At 49.2% G+C, this 27,562-nt stretch overlaps 2 protein-coding genes across 4 annotated transcripts in view; both read left to right on the plus strand.

Annotated features, from left to right (window-relative positions):
• Positions 1 to 22,449, plus strand: part of WDR91 (WD repeat domain 91) — a 28,167-nt gene extending 5,718 nt beyond the window's left edge. For both annotated transcript variants that reach the window (XM_006088322.3, XM_023753505.1), the window contains exons 5-15: positions 37 to 167; positions 1,387 to 1,552; positions 10,317 to 10,472; positions 12,750 to 12,943; positions 14,038 to 14,188; positions 15,718 to 15,812; positions 15,931 to 16,099; positions 17,211 to 17,319; positions 18,121 to 18,233; positions 19,512 to 19,709; positions 21,953 to 22,449. In XM_006088322.3, the coding sequence (XP_006088384.1) occupies positions 37 to 167; positions 1,387 to 1,552; positions 10,317 to 10,472; positions 12,750 to 12,943; positions 14,038 to 14,188; positions 15,718 to 15,812; positions 15,931 to 16,099; positions 17,211 to 17,319; positions 18,121 to 18,233; positions 19,512 to 19,709; positions 21,953 to 22,117 (1,647 nt within the window). In that variant the 3' untranslated portion in view covers positions 22,118 to 22,449. The remainder of the gene's footprint in view (positions 1 to 36; positions 168 to 1,386; positions 1,553 to 10,316; positions 10,473 to 12,749; positions 12,944 to 14,037; positions 14,189 to 15,717; positions 15,813 to 15,930; positions 16,100 to 17,210; positions 17,320 to 18,120; positions 18,234 to 19,511; positions 19,710 to 21,952) is intronic.
• Positions 22,450 to 26,472: 4,023 nt separating this feature from the next.
• CUNH7orf49 (chromosome unknown C7orf49 homolog) overlaps positions 26,473 to 27,562 on the plus strand; it is a 4,867-nt gene continuing 3,777 nt past the window's right edge. The window contains exon 1 of one of the 2 annotated variants that reach the window (XM_023753511.1): positions 26,473 to 26,503. Coding sequence is in view for 1 of the 2 variants with exons in the window: in XM_023753510.1 (XP_023609278.1) it covers positions 26,708 to 26,740 (33 nt within the window). In the remaining variant the exon portion in view is untranslated. Of the gene's footprint in view, positions 26,504 to 26,533; positions 26,741 to 27,562 lie in introns of those variants that run through there. The other variant, XM_023753510.1, reaches the window with a different exon arrangement.

Below are 27,562 nucleotides of genomic sequence, written 5' to 3' on the forward strand. Positions count from 1 at the left end.
GATGTCATTGATGAACTCTGTCTCATCTCTATGCAGCTTTTTGCATTGCAAGCCGAAATCCACCGACTAAAGAAAGAGGAGCAACAGCCAGAAGAAGAAAAGGCCATGGTCCAACACAAGTTGCCTCCTTACGTCTCCAACATGGACCGCCTGGGGGACTCGGAATTGTGAGTGTGTGCCCTGCCCTGTGGTTGGAGGGCCTAGCCCCCTCCTTCCCTCTTTCCCCTGTGCTCTTACCTGGGCCCCCTGCTCCTGGAGATGCAGAATTTCCCAAGAGCCTCCTGCACTCATGGTTAATGCTTCCTCACTGAGTAAGCTCCCCTGGCCTCTGAGGTCCTCAGCCTGCTGAGCTCTTCCAGGGACCTGCACATCGGGTGTGTGCCACCTGGATAAATAAATACAACCACTGTCTAAAGCAGCGGTTCTCAACCTGTGGGTCGCGACCCCTTTGGGGGTCGAACGACCCTTTCACAGGGGTCGCCTAAGACCATTGGAAAACACATATATAATTACATATTGTTTTTGTGATTAATCAGTTATGTTCAATTTGTAACAATGAAATTGGGGGTCACCACAACATGAGGAACTGTATTAAAGGGTCGCGGCATTAGGAAGGTTGGGAACCACTGGTCTAAAGCCTTGTGAAGTTTTTGTGCATTGGAAGCAGTACCTCATGGTTGAAAAGATTGGCAGCCACAGGTTGGATGCGTTCCACAGCAGAAGCATCATCCTGTGTGAGGGTTTGAAGAGGTAGGCAGATTGAGGGAGAGGTATTTGAGTGACATTAAAAAACAGCCAGCTAAACAGAAGACCCAGTTGATAATAATAGCAGCAGTAGCAGTTGAAGAGATGTAGGCACAGAGAGGTCACAGTGACTGAGTGAGTGGTGAGTCAGGACACAAACCCAGACAGTCAGATTCTCCACCTACATGTGGCCAAGCACTGCACCCAGTGAAACTGCTCTCGTTTCTGAGCTAGCACCATCTGATGGTAATAGAATGCACACCAAGAAATGTAATTTAAAGAAGTTTAGCTATGTTAAAAAAAAGTAAAAAGAAATAGGTGAAGTTCATTTTAATGATGTATTTTATTCAGCCCAGTATATCCAGGTCATCATTTCAAACCTGTGATGAATATAAACAGAGCATCTGAGCTTTCCCAGGGCCCTCAGAGGAGAGCCTCAGACTTCCCGTTGTGCCGGACAGGCCGCCGGCTCTCTTTGGTCTAAGCAAGAGAACTGAGGATAGCGCCACCTTAAAGCCCAGGCATGTGAGCCCAGCTAAGGCCCTGGCCCCTGGCGCTGTCTGCAGCCCAGCAGGCCTGTGCTCCGGCTTCTCCCAGGTCCCCCTCCAGCCCTGTGACCTTATGTTGTGTGTGCCTGTCCAGAGCCATGGTGTGCAGCCAGAGGAACACATCCCTCTCCCAGTCGCCTCGTGTGGGTTTCCTGTCCTCACTGCTGCCTCAGAGTAAGAAGAGCCCCTCACGGTTGTCACCTGCCCAGGGCCCGCCTCAGGCTCAGAGCTCGGCCAAGAAAGAGTCCATCAGCAGTCAGGTAAGCACAAGTCCCATCTTTTCTAATTTGCCAAAAGGCCTCTGACATCTGACCACCTACTTGTCAAGTGGAGATGTGTTCGCCTTTCGCTTAGGACTGAATTCTTGGGTATGCTGGTGAGATCAGAAATTCACATCTCATTCCCTTTCTTCCTCCTCCCCTGCCTTTCCCCTCTTAGACAAGTGACAGCTCTGCTGGAGGAGAATAGAGATAAGAGCATGGTGCAGGGAAATCCACTCAATGCACTCTCCGCCTGCCCCATCCCTCCCTCCCCTCCCCTCAAGCCCCACCTCCGGCTGGAATTACACGTGTTGTGGGCAGAAGGTGACAGGAGGCAGATGTGTGCAGGTGACCAAAGGTAGTGCCAGATCTCAGGCCCAGGTCTAACTCACAGGGACTTCTCTCCTCGCCCAGCATGCTGCCATTCTGGCCACTGCCTGAACTTCTGTGACAGCTCTCAAAAGGCCCCAGCACTGGGCACTCAGCAGGTGAAGGGTGGATGGCAGCGAGAGGAAGTATGCTTTGAAGGGTCCCTCCCCTTTTCTGAGAGATTTCCTTTGCACTTAGGAGGGCTTTGTGACTGTGATTTGGTGACTCAAGCTTCTGGAATTTTGAATTTTGGGCGATATAAAGTAGTATGTAGATAAAGAGTTAGAGTTACTTCTGAATCAATGAATTTCTTGTACAGTTAGGATTTACTGATTCTGTGACGGATTTTCACTATTTTTTCACATATATAGAAGCTTGCAGAATGTCTTTTATGCTAGCGTATATTCCAAACAGCTAAGGGTCCCATTGAGTAGTTCTCCTTGCAGAGATGGTCAAAATTCATTGCTCTTAGAAATGCCTGCCAGAGTGGAAGTTTTACAGACCCAGCGTTGCGCTATATCGCTTGGGTAGGGACCCTTTCTGTCTTACTATACGTGTATTAGCTACAGGTAAAGTGAGCCGTCATAGCCCTGCCAGCCTGGGCTTGATAACAGTTGCAAGTGGCACAGCAGTTTGGGGCTGCTGACTGCCTCCGGGAGTCAGGGGCCTGCCCCAGGCTGCTCCTAGGGTGTGGGGGCTCTTAGCACAGCACTGGGGGTCAGTAGTGTTGAAGTGCCGCAGCTGAGCAGGACACTGGATAAGAAAGAGCAGGGGGCTTTGGAGTCAGACAGCTGTGCTTTCAGCTCAGCACCTGGTTTATTACCCTTGCTCAGATTGCTTAAACCCCAGTTTGCTGGAGGGTGTTAATATTAGTATTTACTCCCTCAGGGCCAGGGGCTCGGTTTATTGAGCTGATCTAAGGGCCCTTGGAATATACAGTACTGGGCAGATTACAAGGACTCAATATATTTTATTAGTAGTTGTATCTGTGAAGATACTGCCCTACATGGGTTCCCAAGTCAGCTCTGAGACCTAAAGTGCCAGCAGTGCATAATGACTATAAACTTAGTACCCAGGAGTCAAACATCAGTCACAGTTCCTACTATGGCTATTTTTCTAAAGTTCAAACTTAATTAGAATTCCAGTTCTGTGGAGTGTGTTCGAGTAAGTTTTACTGTTTGCTTTGCAGAGCTCTTCACTGTGCAATATTTTATAAGTGTAATAAATGACATAGGGAGTGTAAGGTCCCTTGGAATGTGCATGAAATTACACGATTCAATTGTATTTTTAAGAATGAAAGAGAACACAGAGATAGGTTCTTTGGGTGAAGCCGGTGGCCTTGCTCTTTATGTCTTTAGGACTAAGTGTCAGATGGTTTGATTGAAATGGAACTGGGATACACTCAAGAGATAAGGGTAAGACTGTGTAGTTTGTAGCAAACATTCCTTACCTTACCTCTAATATATATTCCAACCAAGCTTGGTTCATCACATGGTATGTCAAAGCAAAGGTAGCCCTCTTTCCATTTCCTGAATGGAAGCCACAGATGTCTACACTCTGAAACACTCAGTGGTTGGGTCACTTTTTAAAAAAATATTTTTATTGATTTCAGAGAGGAAGGGAGAAGGAGAGACAGAAACATCAATGATGAGAAAGAATCATTGATCAGCTGCCTCCTGCATGTCCCAACTGGGGATGGAGCCAGAAATCTGGGCATGTGCCCTGACTGGGAATCAAACCGAGACCTCTTGGTTCATAGGGTGATGCTCAACCACTGAGCCACACAGGCCGGCAGGTGACTTATTTTTTTATTGATTTATTAATTAGACTCAGCATTGCTGTTTCAATTCTAACAATAACGAGTAGATTTGAGGTTAAAGATAATGAAATAATTTTAAAGTCAAAGGAAGTTTGAAGGTCATCTGACCCTCCTACTGAGTAGAGGGGCGCGTTCTCCTATACATTGCCTCCTGTGATGAGGAGCTCACTGCTTGTCAACATGGGAAAGTTGTCCGTTGCAGAGCTGTTAGTAGAAACCTCCCTATAATTAAACTCACTGATCTTAGCTCTGCTTTCTGATGCTGAGTAAACTAAGGCTTCTCTTAGGACAACCCTTCCTGTCTTTCCCACGCTAAGCACTCTGTTCATGCCTCCCTCTCTCCGTAACTGTTTGTACCTATGGCTTGATTTCTAGACCCCTCACCATGCTGGTACCCCTCCTCTTAGGGAAGGGCATTCTAATTTTTTTAATTCCTTTATTACAGTTAATGGCCAAATTTGAGTGTATAATTTGAAGTGCTCTCTTACCAATACTAAGAGTTGTATAATCAATTCCTATGATTTTAATGATATATTGCTTTTAACTCAATAGTAAGTGACTTTTTTTTAAAGCCATATTGCTTTGTTAGCACATGTTAAGTGTATAGCCTTTCTCACTATTACCACACCAGAACTGCCTCTTTTTTTTTTTTTTTTACTAGTAACAAATAAGCAAATAAAAAACCATGTGCTGTGTTATTAAATTAACAACACATAAAATGATTAGGCTTTCCTATTTTAAATAGTATTTGTATATACCAGTATACATTTCCATTACATCAGCATTTTGCCCACTTGTAATTCGTTGGTTGCTCTAACTGTTGTCATTATTACTGAAATGTTCATAGCATTGTAGATGGCAAAGTAGATGGTGATATACTCTCAGTGCTTTCAGCCTGAATCTGGAGGCAAAATTTAAAACAACAAATGGAAGTAGCTATAAAACCCTGGTTTCCAGGCTCCCGCGGCATCTCTGGGACAGCAGCAGCCCCCGAGGGCACCTCAGCCCTAATTCCACTCCTTCCACACCCACTCAGTAAGCTGTGGGACTGTAAGAGGTTATTATAGAGATAACCTCTAATTGCCATCATGTAAAGAAAACAAAGCGGGCACAGACTTCGGTATTCTCAAATTACCTCATAGCTACTGAGAAATCAGTGGTAAGTACAGGTACTGTGGGGGCTGTTTCCATGGCTCTTAGCTGGATGGGGAGAAGGGAGCCTTCTTGCCATCCTTCATTCTGTAATTCCTGTGTTCCAAGGGCCTGTCCTCTGGGTGGCTTTATTTTGCTTTAGGGGAGATCAAATTACTGGAACTCGTTTCCTGCCCCATTAGGATAACTGCCTGGTAAGCTGTATTCGGGCCACCGAAAATTAGTTTATAGCCTTCTTCAGAGTGAGGAGCAAGGAGGCCAAGTGATAAACAGTTAAAAATCTCTCTCCTGAACTGTAGGAGACAGGTAGATTATTACTTTTCTTAATTTTAGATATTTATTGGTTTATTAATTTTAGAGAGTGAGAAAGGGAGAACATTGATTTATTGTTCCACCCATCTATGCATTCATGGGTTGATTCTTGTATGTGCCCTGACCGGGGATCGAATCTGAAAGCTTGGCATAATCCGGGTGGGGAACGTCCAGCCCACAGCCCGTGAAATCATTTGGTCTGGCCCTGCCAAAGCACTAGGGGTCAGTTAATTAAATGTTTAACCAAACATAGCAGGCTAATTTTTAAGGTGATAATTTTGTTTGGCCCAAGAATAATGTTACAAATATCCAAAGCCTCTTGGCCGAAAGGAGGTTCCCCACCCCTGGTGTATTGGGACAGTGCTCTACCCAACTGAGCTACCTGGCCAGGGCCAGAGACAGATAGATTATGATAGAATATGACTGGATATAATTTGGGCCACTGCAATGTTCTATTAATCCAGTAGTTGAGATTTTTATGAAGTTTGTTCTTAAAATTTTGAATTGCTGCTTATGTCACAGTGAACTTTTAAGTTAAGTACATCTGTAGCTAGACACGGGTTTACCTTAGCCTACTTATTTGAGTGTTTTGTGGACAACTGCATTCATCAGCTTTTAGCACATTTTTTGTTGTTGTTTGTGCTTGTTTAATAAATAACTTTAGTAGATACAGTTTAAGGAAAAGGTCTCTTTTAAGCAGGATGTGATAGCTCACACTTAGGTTCACGGTTCTCTTTGTGTAAACTGCCCTGTCATTATAAAGGCAGTTCTTAATTTGCTGTAGTGCCTTTTGTTAATGCCTGTTTGAATTTTCATTTTGGAGTACTGTCCAGCCTGATGATATGCTGGACAGCTTCCATTCCATCTTCACTTGTAAGGGAAGCTCTGCCTTGCACTTCTTAACATTGTATTTTCTGTCCATGCTGGGGAAGCTGTGTCAGCTAGGGGAATTTGACGTCCATCCTAAACCTCCCTATCCCATCAGTATAGATATTTTATTGATTTCAGAGAGGAAGGAAGAGGGAGAAGGAGATAGAAACATCAATGATGAGAGAGAATCATTGATCGGCTGCCTCCTGCAAGCCCCCCACTGGGGATCAAGCCCACAACCCGGGCATGTGCCCTTGACCGGAATCGAACCTTGGGACCTTTCAGTTCACAGGCCGATGCTCTATCCCCTGAGCTAAACCGTCTAGGGCTGAGCACTCTTAACACCAAGCATTGAAAAAGGAAAAGACACCATTTATCAGGTGCGGTGGGCAATTAAGGAGAGAAAATTAAGGAGAGAAAATAGCGTCTGGTCTTCCCTCTGTAGCCTTTCCCACTCTGGTTCCAAGGGAGGATCCCCCTGTGGCCTGGATGCAGTTTTACATGGGTTCTTTCCCTTTTCTTCTTAAATATCCAGTTTAAAGATCTCTCGGTCGGGCTGATCAACCTGTCAAACCTGCAGGTCCCAGGCTTTTTGAGACTTCCTCACTTTCCAGGATCGCACTATTGTAGAAAACAACTGCCAGCCCCGGACACTGATCTTCCTGCCACTCAGCACTGTTTATGCAGCTGGTTTCTCGTGGCCACCTTTGGATTCAGAAAACGTGGCCTCTGCTGCCAGTTCTTCCATTAAAATGTTAGGCTTTTAGAGACATGTTTTGGAATTCATTTCTAATTTTATTTATTTGAGACCTCTTTTTTCTTGGTAAATCTAGTTAAAGGTTTGTCTATCTTGTTCATCTTAAAAAAACAAACAATAGCTCTTAGTTTCATTGATCCTTTCTATTGCCTTTTTAATGTCTATTTTATTTATTTTCTTTCTTGTCTTCATCATTTCCTTCCTTTGACTAACTTTGAGATTTGTTCGTCCTTTTTCTAGTTCCTTGAGGTGTAAAGTTAAGTTGTTTATTTGAGATCTTTCTTTTTTTTAATATAAATGTTTATTGTTAATGTAAGTGTTCATTCTGTTAGTTTCAGTGTGTCGTATTTCCATTTTCATTTGTCTCAAGATATTTTTTTATTTCTTTTCTGGTTTCTTCTTTGACCCATTGGTGGTTCAGTCCCCCATTGATGTGAGTGACCCATTGATGTTGCTTAGTCTCCACATATTGTGAATGTTTTAGGTATCCTGTAAATTGATTTCTAGTTTCATATCATTGTGATCCTTGATATGATTTCAGTCTTCTTAAGTTTATTAAGACTTATTTTGTGGGCTAATATATGACCTCTCCTGGAGAATGTTCCATGTACACGTGAGAAGAATGTGCATTTTGCTGCTTTTGGATGGAATGTTCTGTAAATGTCCATTAAGTCCTTCTGATCTAATGTGTAGTTTAAGTACAATGTTTTCTTATTGCTTTTCTGTTTGGATGATCTATCCATTGTTGAAAGTAGGGTATTAAAGTTTCCTACTCTTTTTGTATTGCTGCCTGTTTCTCCTGTTATGTCTGTTATTTGCTTTATATAAGGTGTCCCCAAAAATGTATACACACTTTAACAGCTGATAACTCACTTAATTTTCACTCCTTTTCAGGTTTAACTGATTTGAAATAATGGGTGAAGCCAGACTAAGCTTTGAACAAAGAAAATTTACCCTAAAGTGCCACTAGACTTTTTTTATGGGGATACATAAAAGATAAAGTTTATGGTACAAAACGGGCCACAGTTGATGAATTGAGGGTGAACAAATACCGAACGAAATGATTCTTGATGTTTGTGATTCCATTGCTTCGCGTTATCAGCAGTGCCTGGACCAGAACGGTCATCAGTTTGAAAACAGGCATTGACAAAAAAAATTATTCATTTCTGTAGATGCTTTTAAATTTTTTTAATGAACTGTATGTTAATAAACACTGACTTTATAATCATTCAAAGTGTGTATACATTTTTTGGGGGGACACCCTGTAAATAGGTACTCTGATGTTGGGTGTGTTTATATTTATGGTTATTATATCTTCTTGATGAAATCACCCCTTTATCATTATGTAATCACTTTCTTTGCCTCTTACTATACTCATTGGCTTAAAGTCTATTTTGCCTGATGTAGGTGTAGCTTCCCATGTGTTCTTCAGTCTGGGAAATTGGCCCTGTGGATCAGTAGGTATGGGAAGAAACCACTGGCGGGTTGGCACCCTTGGATCACATTCCAGGGAGTGGGCACACACACCTGGGGACCATTTGAGGGACACCATGTTATCTCAGGACCTCTCTGTTATCAATTATCTTGACACCCTTTGCTTCTAGAAAGGTAAGAGAAGCCTCCCACCTTCTAAAGCTGTGGGTCCTGCCCATGGTTCCGTGGACCACGGGGTACTTCTCAGCAATGGCCAGAGTGCCGAGAGAAGGGCCGTGTCTTGGGTATGTTATTTAGCTTCAGGATTATGACATTTCTTTTCTATTCAGTGTCACCTTCTTCCACATGTTCCCTTCATGGTATTGCTTCCTTCAGGTTTCTCAGAGCATGGAGTTGCTGTCATATCTGGGTATGAAGTTCAGCTCTTTCAAGTTGTGCCTGTGTAGAGCAAGTTACCTTACCCTCTCCAAGCCTCAGCTCCTCATAAGGAATGTCCTCACCTTTAAGGGAATGTTTGTAAAGTTCTTAGAATGGGGCCTTGCATTTGGTAAACATTCAGTGAACAATATACACTGGGGCTGTTATTGTTATTGGTTTCCTTCTTAGATCACTTCTTGTATCTTGTCTAAGAACGCTACTTCTCCCAAAACAAGTCAGAATTTGGGGAATCAAGTACTTCTTCTAGAAGAAACATCTGTTACAAGCATCCGTAGATAACATTGGAGGTCACTTCAGTCAGAAAAACAAAACTAACAAATACCCTGCAGGCCAGACGCAGTTAGGCTTAGTCCTTTAAAATTTTCTTTCTTATCTGTTCACGTAGCTCCAGGGTCCCAAGGGATCTATGCTAATCATCTTAAGTTGTTTTAACATAAGACAGACTTAACATAAGAAATAGCAAGTAGCAGAACTAGAGAGGACAGTAGACTTTGGGGGAATCTCTCTCTTTTTTTAAAAATATGTTTTTATTGATTTCAGAGAGGAAGGGAGAGGGAGAGACAGATAGAAACATCAATGATGAGAGAGAATCATCGATCTGCTGCCTCCTGCACTTCCCCTACATGTGCCCTGACTGGGAATCGAATCATGACCTCCTGGTTCATAGGTTGTCACTAACTACTGAGCCACGTGGCTGGGAGTCTCTTCTCTTGACTTAGGGCTTGTGTATAGGTGGCTTGCAAGGAGGTTGGTTTGTAACCATATCTGTGTAAAAAGGCAAGGGGGCTATTTGACCATCACAAATTGTGGGAATAAGGTTGGAAAAAGAGACCCCGGCCAGGTAATCTGGAAAGAGAATGAGGTGTCAGCTCTTTTTAAAAAGACTCTTGATTAAGAAACTTCTCTCCATGGGAGTGGGATGGGGATTATTGAATTTATCTGCTCTAACCTTGATTGACTTTATCACTCATGTTAAAGGAGCCCGACGATACCAGTTTCTTTTCTGTGCAATTCCTCTTGTTCAAAGGTCCTTGAGTTTCCAATAGTTTCTATTAAGAATTTCTGGTTACCTGAGTCATTTCCAAATACCTGAGTATTTGTTAACATTAGCTGGCTTAGTCATACACTTGACCCAAAGGTTTTGTGTTCCTTTTTCCCCCTCCAGCGAAGTGATTGTATATTGCATAATTTTTTTATGTTGCCCAAACATATTGTTGCTTATAAATGTTTAGAACACCTAGCGTGGGGCCTGACATGATCTCGTCCCCCTTGACTAAAAGTAATTGTTCTGATCAGATCAAGGAGACATATGGATACCTCCCTCCAGGTGATAGAGATAGGCAGGCTGAGGCGTGCTGGCCACCTGTCCTCTCATGACGGGAGTGAGAACAGAAAGGAGGCGGTCCAGACAGCCTATGTTTCACTCTTGACTTTGCCCACCAATGAGATGGTAACATTTTACCTACCTGCTTAGCATGGCCAGGGAGGAGCCTTACCCAGGACCTGTTGGGTAGAGAAGCCACTCCCTGGCCTCTGCCCTGCTCCTGGCCCAGGGCTCTTGGCGTGGGCACAGACAGGAAGAGACTTTCACAACCTGGTGTCTTGCCCTCCAGACCACTAAGGCAAAGGACCCCGCGTGCGGACCCAGGGATGGGAAGAGCCTCTTCAGCGGGCTGGCCCCGGGGGAGTCCAGCTGGTCACAGCACCGGCAGCGGCGCCTGCAGGACCACGGCAAGGAGAGGAAGGAGCTTCTGTCTCTGACTTTGCAGGTATGGCTTGTCGTCAGCGGTCCAAGCACGCCCACGGGAGGGCGTGGAAAATGACGGGGTGGTGCAGGGCCCGCTCTTAACCTCCCTTGGTTTCTGCCGTTGTGTAGAGTGTGGTCTTGCTGAACTGGGTTTACCTGCTTGCACTTCGGTTGTTTTGTTCACAGTGTGCCTGACTCTGCAGTGGTCCCTCTTTCTGCTGTAGCATTTTTCTAAACAGAAGCCATAAAATGCCAACTACCAATGTCCCCACAGATGGGGGCTGTGGTTACATTGGCTTGGGACCCCTTGCATGCTGCGTTTTCCCCTTAGGTTAATTGTGTATGTTACTGTTAGCATGTCACAGGCTCAGATTTGGCAGGACAGAGACCGGTTTCCCCTGTTTTAACCCAGAATCCCCCAGGCTTGCTTGATCTCAGGGTCCTTTTCTCCTGCACCCCCAGAGGCCCCCCTGCTGGAGTTGCTGCCTGAGGGCCACGGGCCCACACAGTGTCATTCTGCGACCCAGGCCCTTGCCACGCTGAGCCCTGGGACTCCCCTCACTGCTGAACGTGGGTCAGGTGTGCTCTTCTGGCAGCATAAGCTGCCTCCACTCTGTCAAACACTCGGGAAGCCCCGGGGATTTGCTGCCTGAGTCCCTTGCCTGTCACCTAGTTGACCATTTATCTCCTAATTGGAGCTACTTACCTATTTTTTTAAAAAAAATATATATATGCTTTATTGATTTTTAGAGAGAGAGGAAGGGAGAGGAAGAAGGAAGAGAGAGAGAAAAACATCGATGATAAGAGAAACATCAATCAGCTGCCTCTTGCACGCCTCCTACTGGGGATCGAGCCTGCAGCCCAGGCATGTGCCCTAACCAGGAATTGAACCAGCGACCTCTTGGTGCATGGTTGACGCTCAACCACTGAGCCACACCGGCCAGGCGCTACTTGCCTATTTAAAGGCATCAGAGGCCTGGTCTGTCAAGGTGGCGTGTGTCCTGACAGAGAGGGGGCACCCTTGACCCCCTTTCCCTCAGCAGGGCCCATGAGAGGAGCAAGGTCTCTAGGGAGGGGATGGCAGGAGAGCAGGCACCTGCCCTTCCTGGGCAAACTGGGCCTGTTCTTGCAGTTCAGAGCTCTTTATTCTAGAGTCTAGACCAGGGGTGGGCAAACTTTTTGACTCGAGGGCCACAATGGGTTCTTAAACTGGACCGGAGGGCCGGAACAAAAGCATGGATGGAGTGTTTGTGTGACCTAATATAAATTCAAAGTAAACATCATTACATAAAAGGGTACGGTCTTTTTTTTTTTTAGTTTTATTCATTTCAAACGGGCCGGATCCGGCCCGCGGGCTGTAGTTTGCCCATGGCTGGTCTAGACCAAGCATGTCAGACTCAAAGGCTAACACGGGCCAAATAAACAAGGTTTAAGTTTCTGTGGGCTGCAAAAAAACAAAAGCTTCAAATTTCATAGAAACGTCAGTTTATTTCGATAGAGACATGCTGAATACAAAGGGCTGAAATAAATGAGTGATCATTAAAATAAATTAGTAGAGCCTTAACCGGTTTGGCTCAGTGGATAGAGCGTCAGCCTGAGGACTCAAGGGTCCCAGGTTCGATTCCGGTCAAGGGCATGTACCTTGGTTGCAGGCACATCCCCAGTAGGGGGTGTGCGGGAGGCAGCTGGTCGATGTTTCTCTCTCATTGATGTTTCTAACTCTCTATCCCTCTCCCTTCTTCTCTGTAAAAAATCAATAAAATATATTTTAAAAAATTATGTATAACAGGATATTATAAAAATTAAGTTATGAAATTTTTATTAAAATGTTTCTTATATACTGTTATATTGGCTGGGCCACAAAAATATTCGTGTGGGCCGCATGTGGCCCGTGGGCCTCGAGTTTGACATGCTTATTCTAGACCACTGATGGCGAACCTTTTGAGCTCGGCGTGTCAGCATTTTGAAAAACCCTAACTTAACTCTGGTGCCATGTCACATATAGAAATTTTTTGATATTTGCAACCATAGTAAGACAAAGACTTATATTTTTGATATTTATTTTATATATTTAAATGCCATTTAACAAAGAAAAATCAACCAAAAAAATGAGTTTGCGTGTCACCTCTGACACGCGTGTCATAGGTTTGCCATCACTGTTCTAGACCCACGATCACCGAGAGCCTCCTGCAGTGTGCTGCAGCCACAGATGTCCTGCAGTGTGTCCCAGAATGTGGTGGGTAGCTAGGCCCAGCGCAGACCTGTCACAGCTGCCTTTTCCCTACTTTGCTTGGCACAGTGTGCAGAGAAGAAACCTGAAGCTTGCGGCCCCGAACCGGAGCCCTGCGCAGAGCTCCACGTGGAGGCGCCGGAGACGCTGACGCGGGCTGCCTCAGCAGGCCCTGAGGGTGGAGGTGTCCGCTCCGAACAGCCGTTCATTGTGCTGGGGCAGGAGGAGTACGGCGAGCACCACTCCTCCATCATGCACTGCAGGTGGGTTCAGGTGGAGGCGAGGCCCAGCTAGGGAAAGCTCTAGCCAGGTGGGACTGGTCTCCCTGGGAAGCTGTGTATGACGGTGCAGCTGGCAGGAGGTATGGAAAGTGGGATTCCTGAAGGAGCATTGTCACCCTCAGAGTCAGAGGAGGCTGGGCAGCTGCCATCTGGGTGTGGGCTGTCCTGCTCAGAGCTGCTGTAGCCCTCGTCAGCCTCTCTGACCTTTCTAACCATGGGACTCCAAGTTTTAGGAACAGCTGCCTTTTATTTGAACTCCCTAAAGCTCACTCAATTTTAATTTGCTTTATGTTGGTAATTTTATTTATTTATTTAAAAAATTTTTTTATTGATTTCAGAGAGGAAGGGAGAGGGAGAGAGAATCATTGATCAGCTGCCTCCTGCACGTCCCACACTGGGGATAGAGCCCGAAACCCGGGCATGTGCTCTGACCAGGAGTCGAACCGTGCATGGCCTCCTGGTTCATAGGTGGACGCTCAACCATGAGCCACTCCTGCCAGCCTGTGTTGGTAATTTTAGATAAATACAGGGCAGGGCAAAAGTAGGTTTATATTTGTGAGCACTTGGGAACACAGAGTTTACTTCTCTGTTATTACCTATTGATTATTGTATTATTTTCCAACTGTAAGCCCACTTTTGCCCCACTGTGTACTTAACCATTTATAAGTTTTTACTTGCACATGGTAAGAACATGACCTTTCATAAAGGGACCCTCACAGATGTAATGTTCAGAGGGGAGGTGGGTCCCTTGTTTTGATGGGCCCCAAAGCCGAGTGCAGGGGGCTCTCAATCTCCATACACTGAGCACCGAGGTCGAGGCCCAGTGCATCCTGCCCACTGTTCTGTGCCCAGTGTTTACCCCAGGGCTCAGCACATATGGGTGCTTCATAAGAAATTCTTGGACAAAGAATGAATGAATATTTCTAGAAATAGTCCACTGGTCATTGGTGTGTAGGCATTTCAGGATTGTTTATTAAAGCAGTTAGAACGTCAGAAAAGCAACCATCTGAACTAGCTGAAGACGAGGATGGACTATGGCAAGGATGTTAACAGCTCCCCTCTCTCTTTTGTCTCAGAGTGGATTGTTCGGGGAGGAGGGTTGCCAGCTTAGACGTAGACGGGGTCATCAAAGTGTGGTCCTTCAACCCCATCATGCAGACCAAAGCGTCCTCCATTTCCAAGTCACAGCTGCTGTCTTTGGAGTGGGCCACCAAGCGGGACCGGCTGGTGAGTGAGATGCCTCATTGCTTGCTCTGCGTGCAGTCTGTGAAGAACTCCCCAGGGCTGCCCACCGGCGGTCAGGCACCACCGGCAGCCGAGCCAGACCCCACCCCCCGTGGGGACCACACAGCCAGGACTGACCCTATAGACTCCTGTTGGGGGTGGGGAAGGAGGTGACAGGATGAATGAGAATTGAAATGAGACTGCAATGCAACCTGGAGAACCCTCCCCAGTCAGACGGCCAGGGTGCCTCCCTCTCTGTGGTGGTCTGGCTCGCTGCTGCTGTCTGGGGAGAGACTGGCTCACTTCCTGTTCTTCCCCATCAGTCCTGCAGCTGTCCAGATTCTAACAGCCCTCACAGACATTCTCAGCTGCTCCCTGTGTCGGGCACAGAGGAAGCAGCTGAAGCTGGTGGGGGATGGTGCCCTACTTGGCGGTTCCCACGGGTCTGATTGCCTCAGGAATAGTACAGTGTTATTTTTTCCTTCTGGACTTTAATGTTTGAGATAGACTTCGTAGTTAAGGAGGTAAAGTTGATTTGTAATTTTTTCTTTTCTTTTATTCCATTTTGAGGGGACCATAGCAGGCAACCCGAGGGGCAAGCCTCGTTTTTTAATAATTTTGACAACTGCAGGCATTTTGGTTATGGTACGAAGGCGTCAGGGCATACCCAGTGATAATGTGCCAAGTGATGTAGGTGATATTCCTGGGGATACCCGCAGACCTGCTTCTGGTGCTTTCTTCTGGTGGTACTCATTGTCTTCGAAGCTTTTCACCAAATAAAATGCAGGTTCCTGAAGGCAAGGATAGCTTCTTCTATTTTTTCTGGAGGCCTTTACTGGCTCAGAGCCAGAGCTGTCCCCAGACAAGCAAAGGGGGCCCAGGCCCCATGATCAGCCAGGGCGGCACCCACGGAGGTGGAGGGAGATTAGGGGGAGAAGGAAGGGCTGGAAAGCTGGGATTTAAAATGGAAAGAAAAGGAGGAAAGAACAGAGGGTCTCATTTAATCAGCCAGAGCCTTTCCAGGTATGTCTGGGGTGATACATCTCTCCCATCCACAGATTCCTTCTGTGGTTCTACTTCTGTTCGAGGTCAGCTCTGATGTCTTTATTTAATTTTAATTTATGTATTTTAAATATATTTTTATTCATTTCAGAGACAAAGGAGAAGGAGAGAGATAGAAACATTAATGATGAGAAAGAATCATTGATCGGCTGCCTCCTGCAAACCCCCTACTGGGGATTGAGCCCGAAACCCGGGCATGTGCCCTGACTGGGAATCAAACCATGACCTCCTGGTTCATAGATCGATGCTCAACCACGAGCCATGCCGGCCAGGCTCTTTATTTATTTTTAAATGAGGTCCATTTTAGCCAGATATCACCTAAATTACCTGGATAAGTGGAGGGGGCCCCGCCCCTGCAGCCTGCCCAGACCTCACAGGAGAGGGCCTGGGCCCCCACCACCACCCATGGTCCTGCCTGACCTGCCTGACCTCCTCCTGTTCTTCACACCTCCCGCCCCTTCTCATTCCAGCTCTTGCTGGGCAGTGGTGTGGGGACAGTGCGCCTTTATGACACGGAAGCCAAGAAGAATCTCTGTGAAATCAACATCAACGACGACATGCCCAGGTGAGCTGGAGGCCGCTTCCCGCACTGTGCTCTGCGGCCTGGTCCTTTGCTGGGCCTTTTCCCCATCTCATCCTTCCAGTGGCCATGGAGTGCTGACCCCGCTCCACGTGTGTTGCAGAATCCTGTCTCTCGCGTGCAGCCCCAACGGGGCCTCTTTCGTCTGTTCGGCCGCAGCTCCAAGCCTCGCTTCCCAGGTGGACTTCTCGGCCCTAGACATCGGCAGCAAGGGCACGAACCACGTTCCTGGCAAGCTGCTGCTGTGGGACACGAAAACCATGAAGCAGCAGGTGCGGGCCTGCCCCCGGGGGCCTCGGGCTGGGCACACTCGGGAGGGCACAGGGCCCACGCTCCCTCCCTTCTGATCTCTCCCTCTCTTTGCTTTGGTCTTCTCAACTTTGATTTGTGAGGAAACATCCAATGTAGTAAGTGTTGAAGGGAGTAATGCTCCAGTGGGTAGATCGCCAGCTGAAGTCATTCAGAATTGTGCCCCAAGTTCACAAGTCACACCGCCTCCTAGAGGGCCCCTGTGGTTTCATTTAAGTTTGTTTTATATTTAAAGACTTTTTTTGAGCAGTTTAAGGTTCATGGCAAAATTGAGAGGAAGGCACAGATTTCCGTACACCCCCTGCCCCTCACTATCTGCATCCCCACCACAGCGTGCAGGGTTCGGTGTTAGTCCGCTACATTCTGTGGGTTTGACAAATAGGTAATGACATGCATCCACCATCATATGGGGTATTTTCACTGCTCGAAATCCTCTGAGCTCCACCTCCCTTCCCCTACTCCCCCCCCACGTGGCCCTAGAGAGAGTAAATGATGCGTAAACTCTCCTGTTTAAAGGGCAGCGATGCTTCTTATTAGAATTAGTTTAGGTGCTCAGAAGTGGTGTGGCCTTTCTGTTGAAGTTTCCTGATGTTACTGGACCCTTGAAGGGCCCCTGTCTTATAGGTGGCTGTGTTCCAGGTGTTCAGTTGTGTCTTACTGCATCGTCTGTGAAGGAGTATATATTCCCACGTGGAGGTCTCCAGGTGTCAGGGCCACACATGAATTCTTGAACATGAGGCCCTGCCTGTCTCCTCCTCCTCCAGTTTCCTCATCTAGGCACATGCGTCTCACTTAGAAACGGGATGCCTTTCTGGGCCCGTCCTCCCTCACCCTACACCGGGGCGGGGGGGCGGGGGCGGGCGGTCGTCGGGCCTGCGGGCCATACAAGGCCCTCGAAATCATTTGGTCTGGCCCTATCTACCATCACAGCGTAAGGATGGAACATCACCGGTACTTTTTATGTTCTCGTGTGCCTCTCCCTAATCTTGGTCTCCTGTCCCCTTTCAGACAGAGCTTGTCTTGAATTTTGTTTATTATTCTCTGACATTTTAAAATTTAGTTTGTTTTCTCCAGCTCCAGTTCTCCCTGGATCCGGGGCCCATTGCTATCAACTGCACAGCCTTCAATCACAACGGGAACCTGCTGGTCACAGGGGCGGCGGATGGTGTCATCCGGCTGTTTGGTAAGCAGTCATGCTCATGGCAGCCCCGGGTCCCTCCGTAAATGTCCTGGGGAGAGAGTTGGATTTTTGCCAGCTGGACCGAAAGCAAAACCCCAGTTCAGCGTGCTCGTAACAGAACTTAGCTGTGGTCAGAATCTGCTGTCTTCAGAAGCTCCGTAGTCACCTTGCACATGGTCCGTGTCATGGATGCAGAAGGGAGGCGGGGAGCTTAGCAGTCCTTCCCTCGTGAGGTGTTCTGTCTGAGTCCTCGCGGCCTGAGTGAGACCCAGGAGGACCCTCGAGAGTAATGCCGTCCTGTCCTCTCGGTGTGGCTAGTTCCCTGTCCCCGTTAAGCGTTGGAACAGTGTGCATCAGAACCACCGGCAGCTGCTTAAAGATCCCCATGCCAGCCTGTCCCAGGAGGCCCGGAGTCAGAGGGCCGGGATGGGACAGGGACTGTGTCCTCAGCAGATCCCCTGGGACGAAGTTCCAGAGGCCTCCTAGGAAGGATGTGTGTCCGCCCAGACTTACAGATGAGCTCGGACTCCTCCCAGGGATTCCTGAACCTCACTCTAGCCCCCACGAAAGAAGCTTCTATCTGAGGGTTAAATAGAAGATTAGATGCAGCGGAGGAGAGGATTAGCAAACTGAAGCGGCCCTCCACCCTTCCTCGGCAGGGCTCAGCTCGGGGCGGGGGAGGCCCTCTGCCTCAGAGCAGCTCCCCCGGCTGGGCAGAAGGTGGGAGGTGCCTCCTGCCGTGGGCCAGTGCCTCCCCGGGGCCTGGGCAGGAATCTTAGCCTCATCTCCGTCTCTTTGCCTCAGACATGCAGCAGCACGAGTGCGCCATGAGCTGGAAGGCCCACTGCGGGGAGGTGTGCTCCGTGGAGTTCAGCTACGACGAGAACACCGTGTACAGCATCGGCGAGGACGGGAAGGTAGGCAGGCGCAGGAACTTCCCTTCCCTGGCTTAGGCCTCTGGGAGCCTAGAGAGCACCAGAATAGCATGGGGGGCTGGGTTTAGGTTCTGACCACAGATTTCACTTGCTGGGCCTCTCCCTGCCTCAGTGTTGTCATCTGTAGACGAGGGATGGTAATAGTAACCGTCTCACCGGATCTTTGTGAGGCTTCAATGAGTTCAGTGGGAGCTGCCATTCTTACGAAAGGGGGCCCATATCCTTCCTCCTGGTTGTGGCAGGTGAGGATGAACTGGATGAACTGCATCCCACTGTACATGGAGCAGTGGGGTCCGGGTTTGGGGCGGGATGTGCCCCGTGAGCATGGACCGGGAGAGTTTGCCGGGGGTCGGAGCAGCTTCCCAGAAGCAGTGAGCAGAATCAAGAAATGTAAAAGGCAGGTGGGAAAAAGTAAAAACAGATGCCCTTTGTGGATTCTCTCTGGAAAGATAGGTGAGGACCGTGGAAAGGGAGCTGGGGTGGGGTAAGCATACATGCTCTTCGTGTGTGCCCTCCTATACCTTTTGGAATTTATCCTATCGACCTGGATTACCCATTTGAAAATAGTAATTACAAAATGAATTCTTCATTTGAAAACTGCAGGAAGCGGGCTTTTAAAGTCAAGCCTGGCTTCCTAGTTTTTTGGGTGGGATTCTCAATTAAGAGGTGGTCACACGCAGGTAGCCTGCCCCAGGGGCAGGTAAAGACTTATAAACGCTGCAATACACGAAGCTAAATTCATAACTACACTGTGTTGTCCCGAACAACAATAGTGACAGTTACTTGAAACATTCCTCCTAGGCCAGTGATGGCGAACCTATGACACGGGTTCATTTTTTTGGTTGATTTTTCTTTGTTAAATGGCATTTAAATATATAAAATAAATATCAAAAATATAAATCTTTGTTTTACTATGGTTGCAAATATCAAAAAATTTCTATATGTGACACGGCACCAGAGTTAAGTTAGGGTTTTTCAAAATGCTGACACGCTGAGCTCAGAAGTTTTGCCATCACTGTCCTAGGCTCAGGCCAGAGAGGAAGTCTGGACTTTGATGTGAGGTTGCTGACCCTTTTTCTAGAATTCCTTCACTAAAAAGATGCTTAAATTGTGTTGGGAAGAGATGGGACTGGGGGGAGGGGGTGTCATCCCACTACCTCTCCTGGTGGCCTGTGAACCCAGGGCCTCTGCTCTGGGGCCGTCCCCCTCCTCTTAGGCCGTCCCGCTGCTGAGAGACTCTGCTGTGCTTTGTGGTTGCAGTTCATCCAGTGGAACATCCACAAGAGTGGCCTGAAGGTGTCGGAGTTCGGGCTCCCCGCGGACGCCACGGGCCCCTTCGTGCTGTCTGGTTACAGCGGCTACAAGCAGGTTCAGGTTCCCCGGGGCCGGCTCTTCGCTTTTGACTCCGAGGGAAATTACATGCTGACGTGTTCTGCCACCGGGGGCGTCATCTACAAGGTACCTGGGGTGTGGTGATGGGGAGGAGCTTCCTCCCGGAGGGCTGGGTGTGGGCCTCTTCCCCGCCCCTGCCCCGTGTGGCCAGTGCCGAAGGCCCCTGGCTGCAGGACTGAGTCAGCAGAGCGTGGGCAGAGGCGACACCGGCCTCCTCTGCTGGCCCATCCGCTGTGCTTTGACGAGACCCTGCCCCTCTCTGCCCCCCTTCCTTTTCTATAATAATACCTTTTATAAAAACTGTTAAGAAATGGGAGAAGGGTTGGGAAGCGTGTTGGTTTAGAGCAACACGCCCCAAACAGGTAAGTGCTTACGTGGTCTTAGTTACTCTAACCGGGCATAGACTTACTGTTGTATTGGAAGTTCCATGGGTCAAGGACATGACAACCCATGGCTCAGACCGACCTGGCTGGGATTTGTCAAACCATGAGGGAAGTTGTCCGCTTTGTTTTGTGGTCAGTTTACCTCTTTAATTTTCATGTCCGAGCTTCTCCGGTTCATGTACCTCTTTCTGTATAATTGTATGAAGTTACAAATGTCCCCTGTTTTACTGGTGTTATCAAATAGACCAGTGGTGAGGATTTGTGTTGTAGCCCAAGCGCATGTTTCTGGAACCAGGTGCATTCCATTCACAGCCTCCGTGTTAACCGTTGCCTGATGGTGGTGCTCACTCTGTAGGTGTGAAGGGCCCCAAGGTGGAATGTCCTCTGCGTGGGGGCTGTCCATGCCCTCGTTGCCAGGGCTCACCAGGCAGCAGACAGAGCATGATTTGGACAGTAGCTGTGTGGGGCCGCTGGCCGAGGCCTGACCTGCACACAGGGCACAGAAGGTCTGGTCCTGCTCCCCTCGCCCTCACACGCACTTTAGAAAGAGCCACGAGCCCCAGCAGGGGGCAGTTCAGTGTTAGGGTTCTGAGAGGGGCGGGGGAGCTGGGTCCTCAGGGAAGATCCTAGGAGTCAGTCTGTGGATCTGAGGCTGTGGAGGAGGAGGAGGAGTTGGGAGGACGGGGATGCAGGCCTTGGTGAAGTGAGAGGAAGGATTAGCTTGGCTCCTCTTTTCCAAATTGTGATGCGTTGGATGGCCTTGGCCCTCATTAGCGCCATAATTTCTGGTACTTGCTATTGGGAAATACTGTAAAGCTTTCTGTTTACAAGCCTAATTTTACTTTATTATTTTAAAATTGAGTTTCAGGTAGGCCATGCTCTGCTCTCTGTATGATTTTTATTTGTTGTATGTATGCTATGTGTATGTATATGTATTTATTTTTAATCATGTGCCTTTGTCATTTGTCCTGATCAGTTTATATGCTTTGCAGTCAGATTTGCTTTATAACCAATTAATGAGTTAAAAGATTTTCCTCTGTATAATTTTTAAAATACCAATGGGGTCTAATTACTTAAGGAATATAATGAACTTCAGATCCCATTTTTACAATCTGTAAGCAATTCGTGACTTTTAAAGATGTTTTCTCGCCCTAGCTGGTTTGGCTCAGTAGATAGAGCGTTGGCCTGTGGATTGAAGGATCCCAGGTTCGATTCTGGTCAAGGGCACATGCCCAGGTGTGGGCTCCATCCCCAGTAGGGGACGTGCAGTAGGCAGCCGATCAATGATTCTCTCTCATCATTGACGTTTTTATCTCTCTTTCTCTCCCTTCCTCTCTGAAATCAATAAAAACAAAACAAACGTTTTCTCCACGAAGGTCGTATATGTCTTGCTCGTGAGTGCTATCTGTGGCTGCATTGGTCATTATTCAGCTGGCCCTGGTTTCCCTTTCCTTACTGCCTCTAACTCCTCACACCTGCACGAGTCCTGGCTGGTGCTGTGGGGTCAGGGGAGCCGAGCTTGTACATTGATGAGGGCCTGCTGGTGCCAGCTCGACCGGGTACTGCAGGAGCTGACCACGACCCACCCTCCTGCAGCTGGGATTCCTGGGGGAGCAGACATGAAACAAAGAATGTCTGGGAGTGGGGATGATGCTGGGAGAGAGCGGCCCGGGCGGTGCAGGGGCACTGGCCCCCAGCAAGTTAAAGGCAGCAGAGAAAATTCCCTGCCTTTTCGAGTGGGACTTGTTTTTCACTTCAGATGAAGGAATAACTGTAGTCAGAACAATGAAGGTATTTTCTTGTCTAAGAAATTAAACAGGAAGGATGGGCGCGGCAGCCCCAGGCTCGAGGTGGTTGGTGGAGAACATGGATGTATTTGTGCACGGCGTCCGCTCACACCTCCTCCTCTCTCCTGTCCTCTTACAGCTGGGCGGGGACGAGAAGGTTTTGGAGAGCTGCTTGAGCCTGGGTGGCCACCGAGCCCCCGTGGTGACCGTGGACTGGAGCACGGCGATGGACTGCGGGACCTGCCTCACTGCCTCCATGGATGGCAAGATCAAGCTGACCACCCTCCTGGCCCATAAAGCCTGAGGGCACCTGCCCGAAGAACTTCCACGGAAGTCGTATCATCCCCGGGGGAGGGGAGACAGACAGGAAGACGGGACGCTCCATTTCCGGCTCCCTGCCAGGGCGGGGAATCTTCAGGGAAAGGCTGTTTGGGGGCTCGGACGGACGGACGCTGTGCAGCCTGGTGACTGGAGCAGGAGCCGCCTGGAAGAGTGGCGCGTGTGCCCGGAGACCGGCTTGCCGGGCGGGGCCAGAAGCACCCAGACGGCGGGAGCAAGCTCAGGCATTCAGACACTGCAGGTGAAGCATTGTGATGGCAGCCCTGTTGGCCCAGGAGAGATTGACAGTATTTTGTATACATTTGCTCAGTTTCTTCTTTTTTTAAAAAAGAATGCTCTTGGGTTACCTGGTGTCCGTTTCTGGAGTGTGTGTGCAGCAGGGCGCCTCCCTTCACCTTTGCCCCGCAACAGGTCTCCCACCCCAGCTCCGCCTCCCGGCTGTGGAGCTGAGCCTGTGCGATGTTTGCTTGTTGCTTTGCTGTAGGAAGATGTCCTCTCTTCCGTTCCACTAGCTAAGGTTTGTGCTGTTCCTATTTCTTTGGACCACAGATAAGGAAGCCACAGCATTCCTGTCTCCCTGAGAGTTGGCGGCTTCTGTTATAGAAGCTTCTATGGACAACAGCAGAGTCTGAGGCTTCTGCTCCTGGCTGCCCTCCACCTGGTGGCTGCGGTTTCCCAGCACCTGTCATTAGTCCTCATTTAGCTTCACATCCTTGAGGTTGACTGGAGCCAGCCGCCGGCGCCCTCTGCTGGCGAGTGGCGAAAGGACTGGATCAAGTTGGCCAAGTTCATCCCCACTGTGTCCACAGCCCTGCCTTTGTCCTGCCTTCTGCTCCCTGCTCAAGGGTGGGACCTTGAAGAGTCCAGTGTTCTCACAGGGTGAGGAAGAACGAGAGAAGGGCTCCCTTCTCCCACTTCCATTTCTATCTGAGGCAGGGAGGCACGGTCAGCTGATCAGCCTTGTGGTGGGATTTCTTGACGGGCAACCATGTTGCCAAGCTGCTAGGAGTGGTCACTATAGAGCAGGGGTCCTCAAACTTTTTAAACAGGGAGCCAGTTCACTGTCCCTCAGACCGTTGGAGGGCCGGACTATAGTTTTAAAAAAAACTATGAACAAATTCCTATGCATATGCACACTGCACATATCTTATTTTGAAGTAAAAAAACAAAACGGGAACAAATACAATATTTGTATTTGCATGTGGCCTGCGGGCCGTAGTTTGAGGACCCCTGCTATAGAGCCTCTTTTGGCTCCAGCCCAGTCATGGGGTGCTGGTCTGGAGTAGGGGTACTCCCAGTTTCCTGCTTTTGGAAAACCATGAGTAAATTGGTATGAAAGCCTTGGCTCCATTCTGCTGGGAGTTTGGGGGAAAGTAGGGAGGTATGTGGCCCAATTCTGAGAAAACACCAGAGACTTGGTAATAAGTAGTTACACATTTTTATCGATTTCTATCCTGGTAATCCTTCCTTCAAATGAAGAAAACCAAAACTTTTCCATGTGTAATTTTTCCCATCTTCTGCATTGAAACAGCAATCTTATTTATCTCCCACAGTGATTCTTCAGGTCAAGCATGTCAAACTCTCGGCCCGAGGGCCGCATGCCTCATTTATTTGGTCCATGTTAGCCTTTGAGTTTGACATGCTTGCTTTAGGTCATTCAAAAAGTCGTGTTTCATTTGAGTGAGAGTGCATTGTTTAACTTTTCTTCAAACGTTTTTCTGTCTTATTACCTATTCTCCCTTCTCAATACGGACTCCACAGCTCGCTGAAGCATTTTTAAGGATTTTGGAGAAACAAGGGACACTTAAAAGTTGTCTCTTCTCTCATTTCCTTTCTGTGGGCTGGACACCCACCTCCCTCTTTGCTTTGAGCTTGAGGCCTCACCAGGAGGGATGGTAGAGGGTTCCACCAAAACCAGACCACAACCTTGCCTAACAACAGAACCCAAACACCACTAACCTCTGACCTGTAGAAATTAGTAAATACAGTACTATGTGCTGCGGGCAACCCTGCCCCCTCCTGGCCTGTTTCTCCCGACGTCACTCCATCCTGAGTGCTCATTAGCCTGATTGTCTCATCCTGGTGGTGCTCGTTATCCTACCCACTCCCCTCCAGGATTCAAAGGTAGACTTCCCTTCCCTTCACAATACCTGCTCAGCATCTACCCAAGACCCCAGCAAGACTCTTCCATTATCTTGGGGGCAGGCAGCTAGAAGAAACCATCAAGCTAGTCCCACCTCGACCCCCGAGGCTGCATGCCTGACGCAGGTGTAGGGCCTAACTCTGGTGAGAGCCGTCTAGGTGCATTTCCCTCCGTTTCTGGGACCTGCCCACTCCTGCTGCCAGGCCATGGGCTCCCTGAGCACAGCATTCAAAACACTGCAGGAATTGACTCCAAAGCATCCAATCCCCCAGCTCAGGTTTCTCCCTACTTGGGCTTCTCACCTTTCAAACAGGAAGCTTTTTGTGCAGACACACAGGTTTCCTGCTCCTCAGACCTCATTGTTCAGCTGGCTATGGGAAGAGGTTTTAAGGAGATAAATATGGAAGGAGGAGTTCTAATAGCGAAACAAAACAAGGCGTCTCCACCAATTAGAGTTGGGTTTGTCCTAGCTCACAGCTTGTGAGAGCAGAAGAGGGGAGAGGTCAGTGGCTCTCGGCGCACCTTCCTGGGAACTGGAAAAGCAGTCCCTGCCCCTGTGGGATGCTCTCCAGAGGCGGGAGGCGGAGCCCAGGTTTAGCCAATGCTCCACAGGTGGTTCTTGTGGCTTGATTTATCTCCTTAAGCCTTGATTGATTTAAATGTTCCCAGCCTACTTCCCCAGGATTGAAATGAATATTCAGGAGGTGAAAGTGCGTTGGAGAAAAGCACAGGTGGAGGGGAGTGCTCCTAGCTCCAGAGTCCTGTCTCCAAACTTTGGATCAAGCTCCCCTATCGCGCATCTCTAGTATATGGAGAGTATTATTCTATTACTAGTGTTCTGGTGCACGGATTCATGCACATTGAAAGGAAATTAATTAGAAGAAATATTTTAATATCGCTCTTTGCATCTTGCTAATGAAAAGAAAATAGGATTCTACGGAGTCTCCTACCTACCTGCTCCAGGACTTCTGTGAGGATCAAATGAGATGAGGCACAGGAAAACGCTTCACAGACATTTGGTTAAAGTGTGAAATGTTTCCACCTGGCTATAAAGCAAGTCGTGTTCCTGGGCTGAAGAAACTCCAAGGAGGCTAGTCGCTAGGGAGAGGAAGCTGGGAGAGGAAGCCGGGTGTTGCTACATGACATCATTACCCGGCGCCCACAGCGACCATTTCCAGGCTGGGCTGGGCTGTGGGCTGCATTCAGTGCCATGGGGTCTTGGAAGCATTGGCTGTGATTTGGTGGGGTGTCACTCCGGGGTGGTGGCGGGGCCTGTGTCCCACTTGGAGGAAGCCGAGTGTTGGTTTGTCGGCGCCAGGTCTGTGGTGCTGTTTCTGTGTAAATGGCCAGTGCGTGTCATGGCAGCTCCTGGGTTGAGCGTCTGCCCCCTGGTGGTTAGTGTGCATCATAGCTACCGGTTGGACAGACACTTAGCCTTTTATATATATAGACTAGTTGATTTGTGGTAAATCACATTTCTCTCCCTCCCCCTAATTTCTGATTCAGGGGGCTTGGGAATCCACACTTTAACAAAGACCAACCAGCAAAACTCAAATGGAGCCACATTTGGGGACTGTTAAAATATTCTGTTAAACAAAAAAAATTGACACTTGTTAAGGAACAGTAAGGCAAACTTTTCAAAGGGGGCTACTACAGTGGGGTTCTGTAGTGGGGGAAAGATTGGGCTCAACTCCCAATGCTATAGGGAAAAGTGGGAATTTATAGCCAAGGAGCAGGTTGGGGGTCAGCGGATGGGAAGTTACTAGGAGGAGGTAAGGGTGGATTCTGGCTCAACCGACCTAAACTGACCAACAGGATTCTTGCCCAAGGCAATCTGGGTGATCAGACACCACCCGGGGGGCGGGTCGTGGAGGATCAGGAACCTCATCAGAGTCTCTAGGCCCTGGTGATCAGATATCGAGGGTAGGGGCCTCTGGCTAAACCAACTTCGCAGGATTCTTGCTAAAACCGGACAATGGAGATGAACACAGAAGCCCCAAGTCGGGGCCTAGCGGAGAAGAGTTCAGAGGAGCCGGATTGGGTTTGGGCAGGGAAGGACTGTCAGGACCCAGGACAGCGGGGTCGGCTTCACGCACCCGCCGGCCGGGGGCGCGGACACCGCGAGCTGCCTGCAGGGGGCGCGCCCGGGCTTCCGCGCGGGCGGCGGGGAACCGGAAGTGCGGGGAGCTGCGGCTGCCGGGGACGGAGGTGCGTGCGGGCCGGGGGCGGGCCCCACGACCACCCGAATCCGCCTGCCGAGCCCGCCCCGGAAGCCGAGAAGGAGGCACGAGCCCGGGAGGCGGGAGCAGCGCGCCGTCGGGACTGGCTCTGCCTGGCCGCTGGCGGAGACCCGGCCGGCCGGCAGCTCTGGGGCCGCAGGGGCGGCTCCCGTCGCCAGCGAGGCCCGCGTGGATGCCCCTGTGTCCCCGGCCTCTGCCCCTCCAGGTTGGCGCGTTTGGTCGCCGCCAGGGCAGGGCGGGGTCCCCGGGAGCGGGGCGGGGACCCGGGGAGCGGGGCGGGCTGGAGTGGGTGCTCGCGGGGCGCCCGGCCTTCCCCTCGGAGCGCGGCCTCTGCGCGGGGCCCGCAGCCGCAGGACTTGGCTGTGAATCCCGGTGCGGTTTCCAGGTTTCGTGTGACCTGGCGGAACCTGCTGGGCTCGGTTCCCGTCTGAGAAACGGGCTCACTACCCTCCGCCGCGGGGCAGGCCAGTGCTGGCGGCTGGCGGTGCCCACGGCGGGGAGTGACCCATCCCGGCCCGCCCTCCCGGCACCGCACCGGTTAGGACAGTGGTTCTCAGCCTTGGCTGCACATTAGAATCACCTGGGAATCTTTTTAAAATCCTGATTTCTGGGCCTCATCCTCCGGAAATTCTGTTTCTCTGTTACTAATGTTGGTGGCCTCACCCCATAAACAAAGAAACAGAATTTCTGGAGAATGAGGCCCAGAAATCAGGATTTTTAGAAAGATTTCAGGGGATTCTGAAGGTCGGCAAGGTGAGAACCTCCTGGGTTTAGGAAGGTTGCCCTGGCCTTTGTATTAAGTTTGTGAACAGGCCCTTTCCAGTTGAGCAGGAAAACGAAGGAATCTCCTCTCTGGGCGGGCCGACTGCCCTCCTTCAGCCGTCCCCCCTTTCCTGGGTGGGGGGCGCCCAGCTGCTTTCAGAGCGCACTGCGCGGGGGGAAGCGCCTTGGGTCACCCGGGAGTCGGGGGGGTGGGATGGGGGGCCTGGCGGGCTGCCGGTGGAATCGAGTCCTTCGTAGGCAAGCA

The sequence above is a fragment of the Myotis lucifugus genome, unplaced genomic scaffold (genome assembly GCF_000147115.1).
Source record: "Myotis lucifugus unplaced genomic scaffold, Myoluc2.0 scaffold_46, whole genome shotgun sequence".
In the NCBI taxonomy this organism is placed as follows: Eukaryota; Metazoa; Chordata; class Mammalia; order Chiroptera; family Vespertilionidae; genus Myotis; species Myotis lucifugus.